The 20,887-nt window shown below is 42.4% G+C and overlaps 1 protein-coding gene across 3 annotated transcripts in view; it reads right to left on the bottom strand.

Moving 5' to 3' along the window:
• The window catches only part of LOC147893347 (uncharacterized), a 73,588-nt gene that overhangs the window by 20,240 nt on the left and 32,461 nt on the right, over nt 1-20,887 (bottom strand). For all 3 annotated transcript variants that reach the window (XM_087386047.1, XM_087386048.1, XM_087386049.1), the window contains exons 3-4: nt 20,231-20,303; nt 285-382 (exon numbers count right to left, since the gene is read on the bottom strand). In XM_087386047.1, the coding sequence (XP_087242173.1) occupies nt 285-382; nt 20,231-20,303 (171 nt within the window). The remainder of the gene's footprint in view (nt 1-284; nt 383-20,230; nt 20,304-20,887) is intronic.

Raw genomic sequence — 20,887 nt, 5'->3', positions numbered from 1 at the left:
GGTAGAATTGAGAATGGTAGGCCAATGTGCTACATACACAATAGCTATAATAGGAGATATTGCAACAGGGCGGTGGTGAGAAGTAGAGAAGATATGCCAAAGGTCTAGAGAGGATATTTTGCAAGGCTTCAAATAGGGTGATTTCAACGCACACAACGTTCCATTGTGTGAAATATCTTCGTTAAGATGCAAAAACTCATAAAATTAACATGAAAGTCTCTTAAGAACTTGTGTGAATTCTTCTTGCATCATGGGAAAGACCTCAATGATGTTTAGCATGATACCTCAAGGACATGGAGACAACAAGTTGGGTATACCAAAAGAAATCCTGTGACTTTATCAATTCTTCCAACTACTTTTTGAATAAGCTCAGTGTGATAACCTACAACAACGTACAAAAGACACAATTTCAAGACAAACCTAGTTTTGCAATATCTGAATGCAAAAATTATTGGGTGAAGTGACTTTTAAAGTCCGACAATGTTTTCAAGAGCCTTGTTGAACTACAAGAAAGCTAAACAATGTTTAGGAAGAGTTAAAAAGGATCCATAATTTCTCTAAATATCCAAAGTGCAAAACGAAAACAAATAGAAATATAATTTAAGAATCACCAGGTGGACGAGGCCAAAAAGTGCAAATGTTGCAAGATTAAGCTCCCAGATCAACTCGCTATTCTTGTAGGAGATTTTTGTGTAAATTGCAATCATTGTAGGGGCCTATTGTCTTAGTCACAATTTGTATGGAGCGCAAAAGCCAGTTGTCAGGTGCAAAAAATTGCCTGATATCATGAATTTTAAGAGTTTGTCATAATGTCAAGATGAGCTTGAAGCTGATAAAAACCCCAGTCCCAAAGGATGCAAATAATATGTAAAGGGACTCCTCTGGCTGAGAAGACACGTAGTTGATGAGCCTATGCGCCCAGAGTCTAATCTGCTCCTTGTATTCAATCAAGGGTATAGCCGTGTCAATCTGCATGAAAGCCTCGTAAAATCTGGCTATAATGTGACACTTGGGCGAGGGCAACTCTCTCCCATCTAGACCACTATATGTATTAGTGGGCATCCTAAGTCCTCAATAAAAAAACTCGTTCCGCATGATGGTTGTCTATCCCTCTCATCCTGAGTTTCAAGAGGACTCCGCATGAGGGATGCTCTCAACTATCGCTAGGCTCTAATGATTGCTGAGGCCTGCCTCATGCAACGCTACGATGGTAGTGCTCCAGGTCACTTTGGCCCTTGTGTCCTATGTACCATTAGATCGTCCCAAGAGAGAATACCGTACCAGTCTCCCAAGTGGCCAATACAAGAGCGCAAAACACCCCAAGAGGAGGTGATGTACAAAATAGAGGCTCTTAATCTTGGTTCATCAAAAGGGCTCTGGAAGCTAAATCCAAAGTGGGCAAGTTTCAGTTTCATTTTATCTACACAAGCAACATGCAGGTGGTCACAACCATCTAGGGCTGAAAACCACTCGGATTAGCCTAGCTACCATAGTTTAAATAAAGAGTGATATATTCCATTCAAAACAAATCATACAACAGGTGGGAGAGAAAGTACTCTATCCCTAGCCTCAACAATGTGGCAAAAAAGCCATGGAGGTGGTCTAAAATGCCACGACATCCCAAAAGGGGTCAAGTGAAAAAATAAAGAGCAGTCCCATGTCCTCATGAAGGATATAAGTCTCCCACGAGCTGCCAAAGAGGTGCCTGTACACCGCTCCCACTGACTCCTAAGAGTGAAGATAATCTCTGCCCAAATGGAAGCGAGAGTGTCAGCCTCCGTGCATAAATGGTCCCCAAGGACAAAAGAACATCGCGAACACCATATCCGCCATAGGGTAATGCTGGAAATCACCTCCCAGGCTGACCCTGCAGCTAAAGTAGGCATGGAATCCTGTGCTGGTACCGGCACCAAAAGTAAATCCTGCGGCTCCATGATGCTGGCCTCTGTGGGACCCCGTCTCTGGCGACGCTGCATGAAGAAACCGAGGTCTCCTGGCTCTGACTCAAAGAGAGTAAAGGCTCCAGATCCTCTCCCCCAAAGAGCAGCGCCCCAAGTCATCAGAAAAGACTCAGATGTAACATATGAGAACAACCTAAAGATACCTGTCCATACCACTCTAGAGCTGGTGCAACTCCATAAGCAATGCTTGCTAGATTCCTCTGCAAGCTGACAACGCATACACAAGGAGGGTCTACCCATCTGCTGGAGCCAAGTACCCACAGGTATGCCCCTATGTATAGTGAGCCAAAGAAAGTAGGAGACTTTCCTGGCTCTACTGATGCCCCAAAAGTGGGTCCAGTAGCTCATCAAGAGCTCTGCAGTAAGTCCCTGTGCGTGCCAATGCTGGGAGGCAGATGGAAAGTGATGAGAGTCTCTCTGCTGAAGCCTGTAACCTGCCCTCGTCGAGTACTGGAAAAAAGGTAGAGGACAACGCCTGCCATCGGAGCAGGCCATGCCCACTCACCTGGGTCCCAGTCAAGCTCCGCAAGAGGTCGACCTTGAAAAATCCAAAGTCTCCATCTAATATCCTCTGCAATGGTCAACTTGGAAGGATCGGTGGCCCATTCCTTACCCAGGCAACCAATGACCCTGACTCTCTGCCAAAGAAGCTCCTGACGATCCAGGGGCTGAGTGGGATACAATTTGTGAGAGGAGTCCGTCTCAAAATAAATAAACGGTGCCGGTCCTAAGCGAACTCCAATACATAGCCCAACCTCACTAAAACAACCTGACCAAGTAGAAATGGGATCAACATAGGCTGGATCTGTAAGTACATCCCTCCACTCTTGAGGAATAGCTCTCATGATCAGTAATCTGGTGGTAGCAATCTGTCCAAGTGGCCCATGTCTATCTCTGATCACCTCCTCTGACATCTCCACACCTCCCCTGAACCAATCTCCGACTGTCACAACCCCCTGAGCATGCCATCTGGCCAAGGGAGTCCTAAGTTCTGTACCAAGGGAAGATCTCTGGTACCGAACTAGGGGGTTATGGTAAAGTGGCTGTCGAGCAATTTCCTCTCTGGAGGAGGGAACTGCTCTGATGAGGTGCTATCGAAAATGATCCCATATCTGAACAAGCCTTTTCACAAGTGGTGAGGAAGGCTGAGAATGCTGGTCCGTTAGGAAGATCCAACTGACTCTACCTGCCCACTGACCTGCTGCTCTGGGGGTGCACTGGTGAATCCCATGCAGTAGGAACTGCTTCCACGGCTGATCTCCTGGAGTCAAACCTCTAACAAGAAGTTTGACTAAAAGGGCTCTGCTCTGCATCTCCGGATCAAGAACCCCAAGTCCTCCCTGCGAGAAAGGTAAAGTGATAGTATCCCATAAAACTCTGGCCCTAGTGTCCTCAGAACCATCACCACCACTCCACAGAGAGTTCCGAAGCAATCTCCTCACTTGACGAATCGAGTCAGCATGAAAGCACCAACATGACGCAACATACCACATAGTCGCTAGTAGAACCTGGTTGAGTACTAGCGCTCTTCCGGCCAAAGATAGTCTAGCCGTACTCCAGTAGGCTAGCTTTCTCCGGATACTCTCAAGAACTGGGGCAAACTGTTGCATCGCGGACACCTCAATGCCAACCTGGAAGCCTAGATATCTCGTGGAGGTGCCTCTGGGTAACCATACAAAGCCTTTGTCTCCTCCCCATGCTGGGGTATCCTGTTGAGCTCCAGTCCAAATGCCTTTTGATTTGCCTAGCCTTTGGAATTAAACTAACCACATGTAAGGTTAAACTAACCAAACCTATCATTGATCTAACCCTTCTTATAAAAAATAAAGAACAAACAATGTCTGCAACAAGCAGCCATGCATCACATAATTCGCTCAAATGTCCCAAGCCTCGCTCGACTTGTTTTTCATTGAGATTCATTGATGCCTCTCAGTTTTGATTTCATTGACCCAGAGTTTCCACGTTGTTGACTCTCTTCCTCATGTATAACGTTATGCTGTGGTGATTTGAGGCCTCGTACGAATAACACTTGCATGTACATAACAGATCCTTGTGCATCTAAGGCTCCGGAAACATCGAGCACATTGACAAATAGATTGGCCAACTACATCTTCATGAATTTACACATTTGTATAATACAAGTAAATGTATATCATGCAGTGAGCTACTATCATTGCTAGGGTTATCTTTCAATATGCTATAGGTAGACAACAAGATTACCATAGTGTCGCTAAACAGGTAGAAATTGATGCAAGATTACGTAGAGAAAACTATCGTTGGAATTGACATATCTCATGATAATCATCTAGTGACAATGCATTGAGGAGGCCAAAAGAACCAAAGGAGACTTTCAAGTATAGTAATATAATTGAAATAAGTATACTTGAAAAGTAAATATACTTGTAGCTACCTTGTTTTGTGTATTTGCTGGAAGACATCTACAATAAGAATAAGGCACCATCCTTTTGCATGTGATGCATGAGGCTAGGTTGACCATATTAGATTGATAATCAGCTAATCCCTTAAAATAATAGAGACAAGCAGCCCATGCATGAGCATGAGGAGTACTCGGAGCACATGATGGTAAATATGCACCAATAATACACTGCAGTATCCCAATGCATGTGGGCTTAGGATCCTCAATGTCACATCCTCAAGTGCGACACAAACATGACCAAGCATATTAGATATTACATCATTCAAAGGAATTATTTATATGAGCTTCTATTTTGATAGGGTGTCATGCCTCCTATGGAATAAATCAATTGGTGTCTCTTACTAACATGATAAAGTTCACAAAGGCATGTCCGGTTCAGTGTATTAAAAAAATATGACTTGAACTGAACATATCCCCCAAATGCAGCAACATGGAAAACCAAGTGCTAGAGTATTATCATGAAGTCTAACCTCCATCCAGAGCCTAGGAGCCAAGCCGTCACTTTCAAGCATCATTAAGCCGGGTGGTCGGTTAGCTAAGGTGATTGGCCTAAATTTCCATAGGGAAAGTGCTCACTAGTAGGCTTTCCAAGGAAGGAAGACAAACATGGGCATGAAGAAGGAAAGGACAAAAACCACCCTTCGAAAAGATGTGAAAGACAAGGGTAGGGAAAATAGATAGACCCACAAAAGAAACATTCATAATTATCAAATAGAAGGAATCCCAAGAAGAGATACCCATGCTGAAATAGGCAGATGGTTCACATTGCCCCTCAAGGGCAGAGAATGCTGAGGTCATTGTGGATAACTTTAAGAAGCTGCTGGCAATAGAGACTGAAGTTAATCATTCTGTACTTCAAGCTAGATCAAAGTGACAACGGGCCAAGACCAATCTGTTGCTAAAGTAGACTTATTACAGCTGGAAGTACCAATGACTCTCAAGAAGTTGGAAGAGACTGCTAATTTCATGGCGAACGGCAAAACTCCTAGAGAAGATGGGACTCCCCATAGAGTTCAACTGAATATTCTGGCAAGTAGTTGGACCTTACCTACTTGAAGTCTAGCAAGAGAGCCTCTCGAATGGATCTCTCCCTACTCGCCTCAATGGGGGTATCATTAAGCTAATTCCAAAAGGTGGAAACATGAAGAAACTCAAGAGCTAGAGACTTCTAATCATGCTTCACTACAGCTACAAAATTAGCTAAGACATAGGCTCTCAGAATAAGGAAAAGGATGGCAATCTGAGCAAAAAGATTTCATTAAAGGAAAACATATGCTTGAGGCTCTCATCCACCTATGGAAATGATGTGAACATGCCAAGTAGTCCAAGCAGAATACATGTTTACATAAGTCTCCTCCTCTCTAATAGTTCAGCCAAGATAGAGATCAATGGGGAGATGTCTTAACCCTTCCCAATTAAGAGATCAATGAGATAGGGTTGCCCCATTGCCCCTCTTCTTTTTCCATTGTTGCAGATGCTTTGGGATGGCTCTTAGAAACGAGGTGAAGAAGAGTCAAATCAATGGTATTGATTGCCTGATGGTTCTCAGCAGCTGATGAATCAATAGTTTGCAAACGACACAACCCTCACTCCAAGAAATGAAAGAGAATATGCTGCAAAGATGATAGATTGCCTAGACATTCTGTCTTGCATCAAGATCTCTCATCAATAATTCCAAACAGCCTATTGTCCCCGACTCTCTGAGGACCAAACCTTTCTTCATGCTATGAGATGCCAAAACTTTAAGAAAGGAATAGTATAAAGGCTTTTGGGAATTCCTATCCATTTTGAAACAAGATTCTAGGCCAAAGTGCAAAAATGGAATGCATTTCAAGATAATCTCGCTAGTAGAAAAATGGTCCCAAATCGTTGTATTTACGCAATGGCCATTTTCTTTCTCTCATGCTGTGCCCCCTATTAGAAGGGGTGAACCAGTTTATTAAGATGTGTACATCTTTCCTTTGGGTGGAGGCTTACACAGGAGGAAGATCTCCCAAGTCAAATGGTCATTCTATGCAAAGGACAAAAAATAAGAGGAATTCGGGATTGTTGACATAACAGTAGCTACACGGAAACTGGCAGCTACATTGGTTGTTAAGGCCACGCTCAACCCTTTAGTAGGGGAGCCTCTAAGTGCCATTTTGTTAAGGGGTTCTTGCAAGACCAAGAGAAAAGATTGGACACAGATTAAAGCCAACGCAATCTGATTCATCTGGATCTCTAGAAACAAACTCTTTGTTAATAATGAGGAACCGTACCAGCCCGTACAACGGCATGAATTGTTTTCGTACAGATCGTACACCTGCAGCTTGCCGTACCAGTCTAGGACTGTTTCCGTACAGTCTGTACAACCCGCCATTAGCAGTCATGTCCATAGCTGCAGTACCGCCATCCGTACATTGGTGCAGCTACCCGTACAGCCGGCCATCCGTACATTGATCCGCACACTTGCTGTCTGCTCACCATACCATCCTGCACAGCCAGCTCCCTGCTCCTGTACCAGCTCATTGCCTCTGCTCCCCGGACCTGCGTACCTGCCTCAGCTTATTGATCCGCATAGGTATCTTGCAGATTGCATTGCACAGGTGCTATTGGACAGTTTTGGGGTTATTTCAGCTCAAGTGTTGTGCATTTCGAAGCCAAGTGTTGGCTCAAGGTTTATGCACATTTTGGATGCCTATTGAGCAAGAAATTGCTATCGCATTGTGAGCCAGTGTTTGGCTGAGATTCAAGCTGATTTTGGGGCAGAAGTACATTGCAATTTGAGCTAGTGTTTGGCATTGCCTTTTGAGCCAGTGTTTGGCTGTGATTTAGGATACTTTTGGGGCAGAAATCTATTGCTTGATTGCATTTTGTATCCAGGAAGGGATTGTGTTTTGGGCAGATACTTTTGGGCAGTTTCTCTACTATTTCAGAGCAGCCACTGTCAGTGTATGCCATTGCAGTGATTGCATAGTAGTCAGTTGTCTTTCAGTTGCATTTTATTTGCAGGTACATTTGCCCTCATTATTGAGCTTTCAATCATGTCTCTCAATGAGAATTTTGGTACCAAGAAGTTAGATGGACCCAACTATGCTTTGTGGTTGTTCACGCTCAAGAATATTTTGGTTGGCAACGGCTCAAGAATATTTTGGTTGGCTTATGGGACATTGTGAATGGTGATGAGACTCGACCTGGTGGACCTAGCAGGAATGCACCTTCCACTAGGGTCCTACTAGCACTACCCAGGTTGCTACCACGGAGGATCAAAAGAGGTTTGATTGCAGGGATGCCCAAGCTTTGTCTTTGATTGCATTATCAGTGATGAAGACGCACATTAAGTCAACCATTAAGTCGTGAAAGCATGCAAAGAGTGCTTGGGACAAGTTGAAAAGTATGTGGAATGTCAAGCTGAGAATGCAAAAGCTTCACCATGCTATGATGCTCTTCATGCTTCATCTGGTGATTCTTCATTTTCTGCCATAGATACTTGGTATTTAGATAGTGGTGCATCAAAGCACATGACTCACACAAAAGAGTGGTTTGAAGAAATCAAACCTGTTTATGGCAGGCAGGTTACATGCATCTCAGGACATCAAAGGAGTGGGAGATGTTCCCATCCTTCTAGATTCAGGAAAGAAAAAGTATGTCCGTGACATCTGGAATGTTCTTGACTTGAGAAAACATCTCGTTTCAGTTCCATCCATGGCCCATGATCAGCACATGCTCGTGGAATTTCAGGATGATCAATGCAGGATCAAGGATCCAAAGAAAGGGTATGAGATTGTGGCTACATACTCTTATGAGGCCAGCATGGGTCTTTACAAGCTTCATGCTCAGCCCTATAATCAGCATGCTTTGGCTGTCTTGTATGCTACTCCTAGTGATTTATGGCATGCTAGATTTGGTCATGTGCATCACAAAGCTTTGGCATACATGCATAATCATAATATGGTTGAAGGTTTGCCAAAATTACAGCAGCCCGCTCAAGAGGTGTGCACTTGGAAGTTACATTGCCTACCTTTCAAAAATGATGGCCCAAGTTCAGTAAGAGCACACAGGGTTTTTGTGCATAGTGATGTTTGTGGACCAATGAATGTAGCTACCCATAGAGGGTATCGGTACTTTGTTACATTCATTGATGACTATTCTAGCTTCACGTGGCTCTTTCTCATAAAATGCAAATCTAAATTGTTCAATTGGTTCAAGGAGTTCAAGGCTTTGGCTGAGAACCAAACCAATTCTAGAATTGGAACACTTAATTCCGACAATGGGGGAGAGTACACTCAAATGCCTTCGAAGGGTACTTAAAAGAGAATGGGATAAGGCATCACAAAATAGTGCCATACACGCCTTAACACAATCCGATTGCAGAGATGAAGAACAAGACTCTCATGGAGATGACACGATGTATGCTAAAATTTAAGAAAATGTCAAAAGCATTTTGGGGTGAGGCAATAGTTATAGCCACATATATTCAGAATCAATGCCCTACACAAGCATTGGTTGACAGGATGCCTTTTGATGCATTTTATGGCTATAAGCCCAAGGTGAATCATATCAGGGTATTTGGGTTAGTTGCATATGCTTTGGTACCGGCTCGGAATCGATCCAAGCTTGATGATAAGAGCACTAAATGCATCTTTGTGGGGTATAGCACTAAAAGTAGAGGCTTCAGACTTTATGATCTAGCCTCAAGGAAAGTAATCATAAGCATTGCTGAGCATGATAGCATGCAGCCCATCAATGAGGATTTGCCTCCACATGATGATACACCTCTGGATAAATGGAGTCAAGTTGAGTCGGTTTTAAAATGTTCTAGTGAGTCCTAGTATGAGTTTTATAGTACTAGGTGTCTAGGAGTGCCATGTGTCATATTGGGAGTTATCCCATATACATTTGGTACTTAGTGTTTGTGTGCCTATCCTATAAAGGCATTGTACTTGTCACATGTCAAATCGCTTAACTCATTCAAGTACAAGCTACTTTGGCTTACATGTGAGTACTTGTTCATTGCTTTCATTTCCTTTCCATTTTATTTCCATTTCATTATGTTTGCTATCTTTCCATTTTGTTCTTCGTGTTAGCTTGCTTCTCTCCCTACCACTATGTTCCTTCATGTGGTATCAGAGCCATGTTCCTAGCCTTCTTTCTCCTTCTCTTTCCAAGAGATTGAGGTGAGGGAGGCCAATGAAGCTACTTGAGCCTCTTCCTCCTTGGAAGGCCCTCTTCTCTCTTGAGCTCCTCTACCTCTACTCCTTAGCCTCACTGGTGAGCTGTTTCTTGCTGTAGCAACCAACAGAGAGTGGTTTTCCAGTCCACCATTTCTGCCATCAGTCTCCTCGTCACTATTGAAGCTGCCCGTGCCACGTCAACAAATAAGGGTCGCAACGTTTATGACATCTTTGCAAACCAAACGACATCGAATTTGAAGTGGAGCCAAAAGAGTAAAATGTAGATCTCATTGAGAGCTACATTTTTCCTTTTAACAGGATTTCAATCCGACGTTTCTACGGAAAGATATGGGTATTTGAAGATATGCCTGCCCAAACTGTCCTAATTTCAAATTTCTTTCCCATTTCTTAAAATTTTTTTGGGGATTTTGGAATTTTTGTCTTGAGCTACACTTGGGGTTACAACTCTGCTTATTTCAACCAGTTGTTTACCAACCCTAATTTTTGAAAGAAACCCTAATTTTTGCAAAAACCCTAATTTTCAAAATTTAGGGCTTTTTTGACTTTTACAATCCTTTGTCCTAATTGAAGTCTTTGACATGTAAATTTTTTGGGAATTTCTCAAAATTCAATTAACATTCATTTGGGCATTTTGCCTCCTTTAGGCATAATTGCTCAAATTTGAGGCTCTGCTCTGATCTTGGTGACTCACATCGCGAAATTTTGAGACTCGTCATGTGATTGCTCCTTGTAGCTGCTCCCATGGCCAACATCAACATATCGTTCAGGGCATTCTCGCCATGATCTTCATTGACAAGGGATGTGGACATTAGTGCAGGCAGCCACTTGGAGATGTTTTATGGGTTCTCTGCCCTTGCTATGCATAAAATGAATGACATATTTCCTATTTTTTATATGTTTGAGTCAAGGGTATTCTCCCTGGGTAACCCCCCAAAATGAATGCAATTATGGTTTTCTTGAGTCAATAAAGGTTCTCTACCTTGGGATAGTCTCCTAAAATGATGTATTCATTTGTTTATTTTCTTGTGTGTGGCTCCATGTCCCTCATTAGTCCCTGGAGCCAAGGGGAGATGTATTGAGGGAACCTACTCTGTATTGGTCTTAGATGGATCTATCTATCAGGCCTGACATTTGAGTTCCAGGATGTTGGTGCTCTGGTTTCCTAGACCTTTGAGTTGGTCATGCATCCATGCTAAGACATGAGCCTCTAAGTCATGTTTGGGACGTAAAGCCATGAGATGCTCAGTCTAACCTCTGAACCATGCTCAGACTACCATGCTCAGACTTTAGCCTATGAGATTGCATGGGAGCCATGTCTAGTTCAGACATTGCACAATCCGATGACCATCATAGATCTTGTTTTGGGTTCCATTCCATTAGTCCCTCACCTTTCCTCCATGGGGGGTGTTAGGAAATGGAGTCAAGTTCAGTCAATTTTGGAGTGTTCTAGTGAGTCCTAGTATGAGTTTCATAGTACTAGGTGTCTAGGAGTGCCACAGGAGAGTGATAGAAAACACATTAGTGGCGTTTAGCGCTAGAATTTGATCGCCTTAATTAATCAACCTATTTCAGTAGCCAGACTGCTCTACAGCCGTTTTCAATCAACGTTCTCCATATGCAATGATCTACTTTACAACCAAACCAACGTTCTCCATGTACAATCGCATGAGCATGAATTTCTAAAGCAAATTTTTCAATCGTTCTTTTGCAGACCAAGAGCTATGAAAATTGACTCTCTTGTTCTCTTCCAATTCTGCTTTCGAAAACCAAGAATTACAACAAAGAGGCAAGATAGTTGCAATTTTAAGAGACAATGCTTTATGGGTGGCATTCTCTTCTTTTGTAACTGGGCTCTCTCTTCTTGGAGCTTGCTCTCTTCCAATTCTGCTTTCTGAAAACCAAGAATTACAACAAAGAGGCAAGATAGTTGCAATTTTAAGAGACAATGCTTTATGGGTGGCATTCTCTTCTTTTGTAACTGGGCTCTCTCTTCTTGGAGCTTGCTTGCGTCCTGTGGTTTGTTGAAATTAAAGAGAGCCCCATTGGATAGAGCATAAAAGATGGCGCACTTGGAGCTTGCTTGCATACTGTGGCTTGCTTGCGTAGTGAGTTACGCCCTTGGAAGTGAGACGTGGGCAGCTAGCTTAGGTGGGAGAAAGCCATCCTTAATGAGCTGCCACTTCTGTCATATTGGGAGTTATCCCATATACATTTGGTACTTAGTGTGTGCCTATCCTATAAAGACATTGTACTTGTCACTTGTCAAATCCCTCAACTCATACAAGTACAAGCTACTTTGGTCTACATGTAAGTACTTATTCATTGCTTTCATTTCCTTGCCATTTTATTTCCATTTCATTATATTTGCTATCTTTCCTTTTCGTTCCTAGTGTTAGCTTGCTGCTCTCCCTACCACTATGTTCCTTCGAAGACCTTCTACCTCTTAGACTTCAATTGAGTTGCCACATGTTGAGGGTGTTTCTCCCTCAAATGGTTTAGACTTGTAGCCAGCTCATGGAGAGGGACAACCCAATATTTGGAAGCACTATCACCATCGTGCAAAGGATGCAACTCCGGGTGCACTTCCAGTTGCTATTCCCAGTGGTACAGCCAGCGGTACATGTGAAAAATCAGTTCCAAGATGGGCTAGGTTGATTCTTGCAAATGCTAGACCAGGGCCAGCACCAAAAGTGCTCATAATCAAATCATTTTTGCCTTGATGACTACAGTGATGGAAGCTGAATCAGAACCTCAACGTTTTGAGGATGCCCAAGGACATCCCGCATGACAGGAAGCCATGAAATCAGAAATTAGATCCATTGAGAAAAATGGTACATGGGATTTGGTTGATCCTTCTATAGGCAAGAATGTGGTTAAATGGATCTACTAAGTCAAGTATCATGCAGATGGTACTGTTAAGAAACACAAGGCCCGTCTTGTTGCCGAAGGGTATCCTCAGGAAGAAGGAATTGACTATGAGGAGACCTTTGCTCCAGTAGCCAGAATGACTACCGTTCGTTGTGTCATTTCCTTAGCGGCAAATTATGGTTGGCCAGTCTTTCAGATGGATGTCAAGACTGCCTTTCTGAATGGGGATATCAAAGGGGAGGTCTATGTGCAACAACCCCAAGGTTTTGTGATGGAGGGACAAGAGCACAAGGTATGCAAGCTGAAAAAGCCATTATATGGGCTCAAGCAAGCACCTCGTGCATGGTATCACAAGATACATCAGTTTTTGCTGTCCTAGGGCTTTGTGAGTACACATACGAAGCCCAATCTCTATGTTCACCAAGAAAACACAGATTTGGTCATTTATATGTGGATGACATTATACTCACTGGTAGTAATTTGCAAAAAATTGCAGCACTGAAATCCGTCTTATGTTAGACATTTGATATGACAGATCTGGGATTACTTCACTATTGTCTTGGCATTGAGTTTTGGTAGACCCAAGGGGAGATCAACATGTCACAGACAAAGTATTCCAAGGGCCTCTTGCAGAAATTTAAAATGGAGAATTGTAAACATGTGGCCACTCCATTGGAAAAGGGAATGAAGCTGAGTAAGCATGATGAGTCTGAAAAGTTTGATGGCACACTCTAAGGCATGGTTGCCCTTGTTTAACGTACGGAACATTCCGTACGTTCCGTACGGTATGTTTTAAAAAAATAAATAAATAAATGTGCGTTCGTTTGTTTTGGATGACTGGTTTTGTATTGGTGGTGGTTCTACCAAACTGATTTTGGGCCTCCCAAATGGCAAGGTTCCATATAAAACCCCTCTCTCCTCACTATGATCTCACACTAACCATCTACCTCCGACTTAGTCTCGACTCTCCCTTCTCCATCTCCAACAAGTGACGAGGCTCAAGCTGCATCAAGCATCTTCATCTCTCTCTCTCTATCTCCATCAAGCACCTATATTACATGTTCTGTACAAGTTTTAAAGCTTGTACAAGTACCTACTCCAAAACTCTAAAATCTTTGTCTTTTGTTTTGGGTATCGAACGTACCATCGGACGTACGCCTAAGATTTTTTAGTTCATTTAGTACCGTACTAATATCGAACGGTACGCATCGAACGTGATCGTATGTGTCAACGATGGTCTAAGGCAGCTAGTGGGTAGTCTTATCTACTTATGTTCCACTAGACCAGACATTGCCTATGTCACAGGGTTACTCAGTCAATTCATGCATTATCCCACAGCCACGCATTGGAACACAACAAAAGGGTTCTCAGATATGTACATGGTACACTCTCTTATGGGCTGCATTATGCTCCATATGGTGATGTATTGCTGAGTGGTTTTTCAGACTAGATTGGTCAGGGGACATTGATGACCGCAAGTGTACTTCAGGTTATTGCTTCTCATTGGGCTCCGCGTGCATATCATGGCTCGGTAAGAAGCAAAGCCGCGTCTCTCTCTCCTCCAGTGAAGCTGAATATAAAGCAGCAAACGCAACCACTATGAAATGTATGAGGTTAAGGAAGCTCCTGCATGATTTGCATCATGCTCAGGATGGTGAGGCATCTTCGATCTTTTGTGACAACCAGAGTTGCATCACCATAGGCAACAATCCTATCTTCATGCTCGCATGAAACACATTGAAAATCACTATCATTATGTGTGGGATGGTATTCAGGATGGCTTCATTGATCTTACATATTGTTCCACTGAGGACAATGTGGCAGATATCTTTCACGAAAAGCCTGTTAGCGCCTCTCTTCGCACATCATCGACGCGGCTTGGGGATCAGAGACATTCAAACAATGTCAAGGGGGGTTGTAAAATGACATTGTTTTTCTTTGTACTCCCATAGGTTGCTATATCTACATGTGGATGAATTTGTGTAACCATGGTACTTTAGGTACTTTTAACATCATTCCAGAGTACTTCAGCTATATCATTGAGGGGGGATTTGTAGAGATATACAATGATACGATGGTGTAGGATAGACTAGGACTTAGTCTATTTTGAGTATTAGTACTTGGACTATATATACCAAGTACTTGTACTTCATTTGGTTGAACATTTCAATTGAAGTTCACTTGCGTTTACTTCTTGTTCTCTTGTGTTCACAATCCATCTCCATTCTTGTTCCTACAGGAGCGTCCCATAAGAAGCCATTTCAAAGGTGTGGTGTGAGGGCCTAAGTTGAGGGAATCAAGATACCAAAGGTGGAGGTCAATTGGATGGGACAATTTGCCAAGGCTCGAGTCCCCCTTCGAGTCTGCTTTATGTTCTATCAATTCAAATGGAGAAAGAATGAATCTTGCAGGACATGCCCTTTTGTCATCTATAAAATAGGTTTGGGCGGGACCCTTCATCTCGAGCGCTCTGGGAAGCCTTAACTATGTGCTAGATTCATTGTAATGGCATAGGATTAGAATCATGGGAGATTGTGGAAACATTGGTCCATCGACCCCAAACCCCTCAAGAACAACCATTGGAGACTCTAGCTCTACAAGAGCCATTCTTCTAGAGAGGTACACTAGGACCAAGGATAGTGGTTCTAGCCTGCTTATGTAGAGCAATCTGACAAGACAATATGGAAGCCTTTTCTCTCGTACACCACTCATATTGGTAGTCACCCACACTTAGCGTCCCTGCCCCTTGGACCCACTCATTGGAGAGACATTTATTGGAGTAATAGGCTTACAAAAGATGCTCAATAGGTTTTGGTGTCTAATATGAACCAGCCTCCGGCAATGAAAGATATTTGGTTGGGCATGATTGGACCTTGGCTGAAGCAGATGGGGATGGTACCTATCACTGTTGCATGGCAAGTGACTTTGAGATGATTGCCCAATGTTTTTGGAGTTTTGCTTCAGCATAGAGGATCTTGCAGTGATCTTACGTGTCATATTGGGAGATATCCCATATGCACTTTGGTACTCTATGTCCAATGTCTAGATTATATGAGGTTGTACTTGTGATTGTGTGTCATATCATTGGAGTCAACTTCAAGCTTTCACAATGTAAGTCTTTCATTGGTTTAGTACTTTCATTCATTTCTCTTTCATTTCCATTTCCATAGTTGCATTCCTTGCTTTTCTCTTCCTCTTCCTACCCTACCTCCTCTCCCTACTCCTCTTTGCTCCAACACATGGTATCAGAGCCAGCTCTCCTCTCTTCCTTCCTCCTTGCTTCTCCAAGGGAGTGAGGTTGAAGGAGGCCAAAGGAAGCTACTCTCCCTCTTCCCTCTTGGAGAGCCTACCTTAGCCTCTTCATTCCCTTCTCCTTCATATCATACTACGTGACCTTGACTCTCTCTTCCCTTCATGGGCGCTCCTCATTTGGCTGCACGGGCATCTTCCTCACGTTGGCTGTGAGTGTACGATGGCTACTGGTGTTGTCTACGTACGAGCATAGCTGCTGATTCGTGGAGCTGATTTGGCTGCTGGTGCTGATTCATGGAGCTGCCGTGTGGAGAAGCCACGTTTGAAACTGATTTGTTCCTGCAAAGAGAAGGCGCATTGGATTTCTGATTCAAGGTGCTACTGTGGAGTTGGTTCGTGTCTGCTGTGCGGAGGAGCCAATTCATAAGTATTGCGTGGACCTATAAGCATCGATGGGAGGCTGTTTACAGCTGCGTGGCACGAAGAAGCTTGGGTGATTGCAATTCATGAGTAGGACTTTCGGTCGTTCATTTTTCGCTACTGTTGGGACTGATTTGATTCCATCTATTTGCTGAGTTTACTTCACATCGAAGGTCTGCAATATCTCTCTTCCTTCTTGCTTCATTCTTGCTGAAATGGAGCTTTCAAGTCTGCTATTACCATTGAGGAATTCTCTGGCAAGAATTTTCCCACATGGCAAACCAAGCTGAGGCTTATTCTTATGAAGGAAGGTGTGTGGAATGTTGTTAGTGGAAAGGACAAAAAGCCTTTAACAGATGAGAAGAAAATCCTACAATGGGAAAATATCAATGACAAAGCTCTTGCTATTATTGGTTTGGGTTTGTCTCATGAAGTTATTCATAATTTAGATTTTGATTACACTGCACAAGAACTGTTGGAAAAGTTAGAACGCCTATTTGGTAACAAAATTATCAACTCCAAAGTATTTCTTAGACATGTATTCTTTAAGCTTCAAATGAAGCATGAAGATTCTCTCAATGCACATTTGAATCATATGGAATCTCTCATCACTCAACTTGCTGCGTTGAAGGCCCCCATTGGGGAAGATGATCAGGTTGTTGTCCTCCTTTCTAGCATTGAGGATATTCCTAAATATTGTGACATTATTCCAGCCTAAATATTGTGACATTATTCCAACACTTCGTGTGGTTGATGAAGATGGTTGCGATGCTTATTGATCATGAAGAAGACATAAGGATGACCATGAGAAAGTGGCATTGTTTTCTAAGGGTAAAAACAAATTCAAGCCTCTGAAGTATACATATTGTAAGAAGCTTGGCCATACAGAGAATTGTTGTTTTCATAAGCTTGCCAAGCAACAATCCAAGGACCATGCTAACTTGGTTGTAGCTGCCGTTAGTGAAAAATAAGAAAACATCCCGACACCAACTCATGCTCTTACTCAAGAGGTAGATGAGGATGATTTTGTTTTCTAAACCTGTCCATGAGTCATGGGTACTCTGCCCTGGGTATTTTCCCAAAAATGATTGTAATAATCTCACGAGTGTTTGTCTCCTTGAGTTCTCCACCTTGGATAGTCCTCCTAAAATAATGTATTGCTTTGTTATGTGTGGCTCCATGTCACTAATTAGTCCTGTTTTGGAGCCAGGAGGGGATGTATTGTGGGAGCCTCATGGGTTTTTTAAATTAGGCCTAGCCGAGTTCCAAGATGTTGGTGTAGCCCCTAGACCTATGAATGGGTCATGTAGCCATGCTAAGACATGAGCCTCTGAGTCATGTTGAGTCTCAAGCCATGAGAGTGCTTGAATCAACCTCTCAATATGCTCGGACTTTAGTCTCTGAGTTACATGGGGTGCACAGATTAGTAGATCCCATTATTGCCATGTTCCGTTCTCGGTTCCATTCCAGTAGTCCCTCACCTTTACTCCATGGGGGGTGTTAGGAAATGGAGTCAAGATGAGTGAGTTTTATGTGTGTTTTAATCTAGTGTGTCCTATGGATGCCATGTGTCATATTGGGAGATATCCCATATGCACTTTGGTACTCAATGTCGAGTATCTATATTATATAAGGTTGTACTTGTGATTGTGTGTCGTATCATTGGAGTCAACTTGCATTTCTCTTTCATTTCCATTTCCATAGTGGCATTCCTTGCTTTCCTCTTCCTCTTCCTACCCTACCTCCTCTCCTTACTCCTCTTTCCTCGAACAAATTCAAGATGCTTCCCATACCCTGCCATGCAAATCGGAGTGTGTATATGAGTTTCTTTCTACATAAATTTGCAGATTTTCTATGATCGATTTCCTAACCTTGATAAAGATGTCTGTATGCCCCTTCTCTTCCGATCAAATCTCCTTAATATATTCATTCATTGATATATCAAGTCTTCAAAGAGCATCCTGCTTTCTTGGTCTTTTGATCTTAAAATTTAACAAAGTCTTCTATGTCATCAGTCCAAAGCTATTTTGAAGGCTGTAGTCCCTAGCTAGTTGATTTGTACACAATTTATGGGTGATCAAGACTGTCCTCTTTGTCACCCACAGTCCCTAGCCTAGTTGTTTAGCACACAATTTATTGTGTGATCAAGATTGTCCTCTTTGTGGGCCTAGGAGTACTCTGTATATTCCATTTTACACACAAATTCCTGATAAGGAGAGGAGGAGGAAAAAGGGAAGGAGGGGGTGTGTGTGTGGGGCTGGGGGGGGGCGGGGGGGGGGGGTTTGCGGGGGAAACCCATCTTGTCCCCTCTATCCTGTATACTATGTACCTTTTGTCATGTGGAATTCCCTTCGTCCTAGTGAGAATTTGTGCATGTTTTTTCAGCTCTATGTGTTGCAGTTATTGTCTGAGTCCATAATGTTTAAATTACAGTATGAAAATGATTTTAGTATACACAAGCAGAGAAGCTATGCGAGGTAGAGTTAGAAGTCATGGCTCATCAGAGAGAAAAAATTATCACGAAATTATGGGAGCATATTTCCACGCCTGTCATGTTTTGTGCTCACAGGAAAGGGTGTCTGGTCAATATTGAATTGTACAATACAAACCAACTTCTTGTCCCGAAAAATCTGTGCTTGGGAACCCAAAGATAAAAGGGCCATGGTAAAAATTGGATGGAGTCTGGGTAACGAGTACATCCATCACATAGACATTAAAAGAAACTTTGCATGAGCAGAGCACAGAACCAACTGAAAGTGTGTTTAGGAGGCAGATACAGAACATGAAGGTACATTTGCAGCAATTGTCACTCGGACTAAAGATGACAGTTATTAATAGCCAGCCCAACACCACTGAATAAATGAAAGCAGCAGTTTGGTAGACCTTGGCATGATGACAGGGGATGACAACAAGAAGGACAGTTGTCTTTTGAGCCTTCTCCCTGAAACTAAAAAAAAGGCTTGAGATATGCGGAACGATGTTATAATAAGTTGATGACAGAGCAACGAGAGCCAGGCTAAATTGTTGGGAGACATTGGTATCATGGAGTACGTCGTCACCAAATTCACCGATGATGCTCCACATCTGCTAGTGAGCTCATGGAGCTTCACCTTCAAATTGTGAATTCATGTTTGAAGTACATGGATTCCAGTGATCATTATTTCCTCTTTGATTGTTCTTCACAGTACTGGATTCATAGCTCATGATTTTGCAGTAGCATGATAGGATGTTCAATGTTTTTGCAAGCTTCCAATCAATTATGAAGAACAAGAGAACATTCTTGCCATACTTTGAGTCTCTATTCTTGCAAGTAGGGGAATTCGCATTGTCCTCATAAGCCATGCAAAGTTCAATGATCCGCTAAAATTTAAAAAGAAAGGAAAAGCACCAATATCAAGTAGATGCCCATGGTAAATTATGTTGTGAAGAAGTAGGGCTATCATCTGCAGTTCCCAGATCAACCTCCTTTTCATGCAAAACAATAGCTGATACTAGCCGCCATCCATGTATAAGACTCTGTCATCAGCAATTCGCAAGCATACCTAACCAAATTGTGAGACAACCTGTGACAAAAATGTCAGTACATTAGCAGGCCTTTGTTTGATATGAAGATTTCTCATTAAGACTCTGTCCTTGCATACACGGATTGGGAACTCTTCCATTCACTAACCCCTCTCATAGATAGGGGTTCTTCCACCTGTGATGAGAAAGTGAATTCCTAAGCATTGCATCTTGTGTTCAAGTCATAACGTTAAAACAACAGAGTGCAAACCAGAAGACATGGTATGGATCGGAAGTTTATTGTCAGTGATTATATACCCAATCGACCCTCCTACGATTTGTGCTTGATTTTAGTACTTTATGGAGCCTGTTATGAGAATAATTCTGTACTTAAAAATGCTGTATAGTCGCAGTAATCAAATAGTCAAAAAGCTGGTTTAAAATTAAATTCTGTTATCTGCATGAAATGTGTGTAATATGCACAAAGACAACCATGTCTCTATGTCTCAAGCAACCAACATTGTCGCTCGTATATTTTCATAATTGCTTTACATGAATCATCATCAGGACAGTATCCTTTATATGCCAGAGTATCACAATAAGGGTTAGGCCAATACTTGATAGGTGTTGTTTACTCGTCTCTTTATTTACAGTCTTGGCAGCATACATAACGCGACTGACAATTTGCCTCTGATATTGCCAAACAAGCCTAAGTTATGAGAGGGAAAGGCAGACTTTGAATGCATTTCATTTTCATTAATACAACTATTAATTATACAATATGATACTTTCATCTGGGCTTACAGCAACAAGGCTACCTTCAGGTCCAAATATCTAAATAAAGTAAAAGATTGCACATGCCATCTGGTTCACAAGTCTCAACTCGCAAAGCTTCAAACCATTTCAAAATTTTACTATGCAATGAGCTATGACACGTGTCCATAAGATCATCCACCATTAATGAATGTATGTAGAGATAAGGTCATTGTTTACACACACATGAGCATGTTGGACTTCCACCACATTTAGATACTCATCATTGAGTCGCAGAATTAAGCCATGAGCCATGATAGCCAATTTCATGACCCTATAATCACATTAGCCAAAATTCTTGTACTTGATCCATGCAAATTGTTAAATTTCATATGGTGAGAGAGGAAGAGAGACAATGATCAAATGATGGAGGCAGGTACGGCAACAGTATTCATGTATTGACATGATGACATAGCAAAGTACAACTGGCCTCTTTCATAGGCTGAGGCAGCCTTATCTTC

This window comes from Dipteris shenzhenensis, chromosome 15 (genome assembly GCF_047967505.1).
Source record: "Dipteris shenzhenensis isolate YYH24624 ecotype China chromosome 15, Dip_SZ_1.0, whole genome shotgun sequence".
Taxonomy (NCBI): Eukaryota; Viridiplantae; Streptophyta; class Polypodiopsida; order Gleicheniales; family Dipteridaceae; genus Dipteris; species Dipteris shenzhenensis.
The sequence above is the reverse complement of the archived record's forward strand: the minus strand, read 5'-3'. Positions and strand labels throughout refer to the sequence as shown.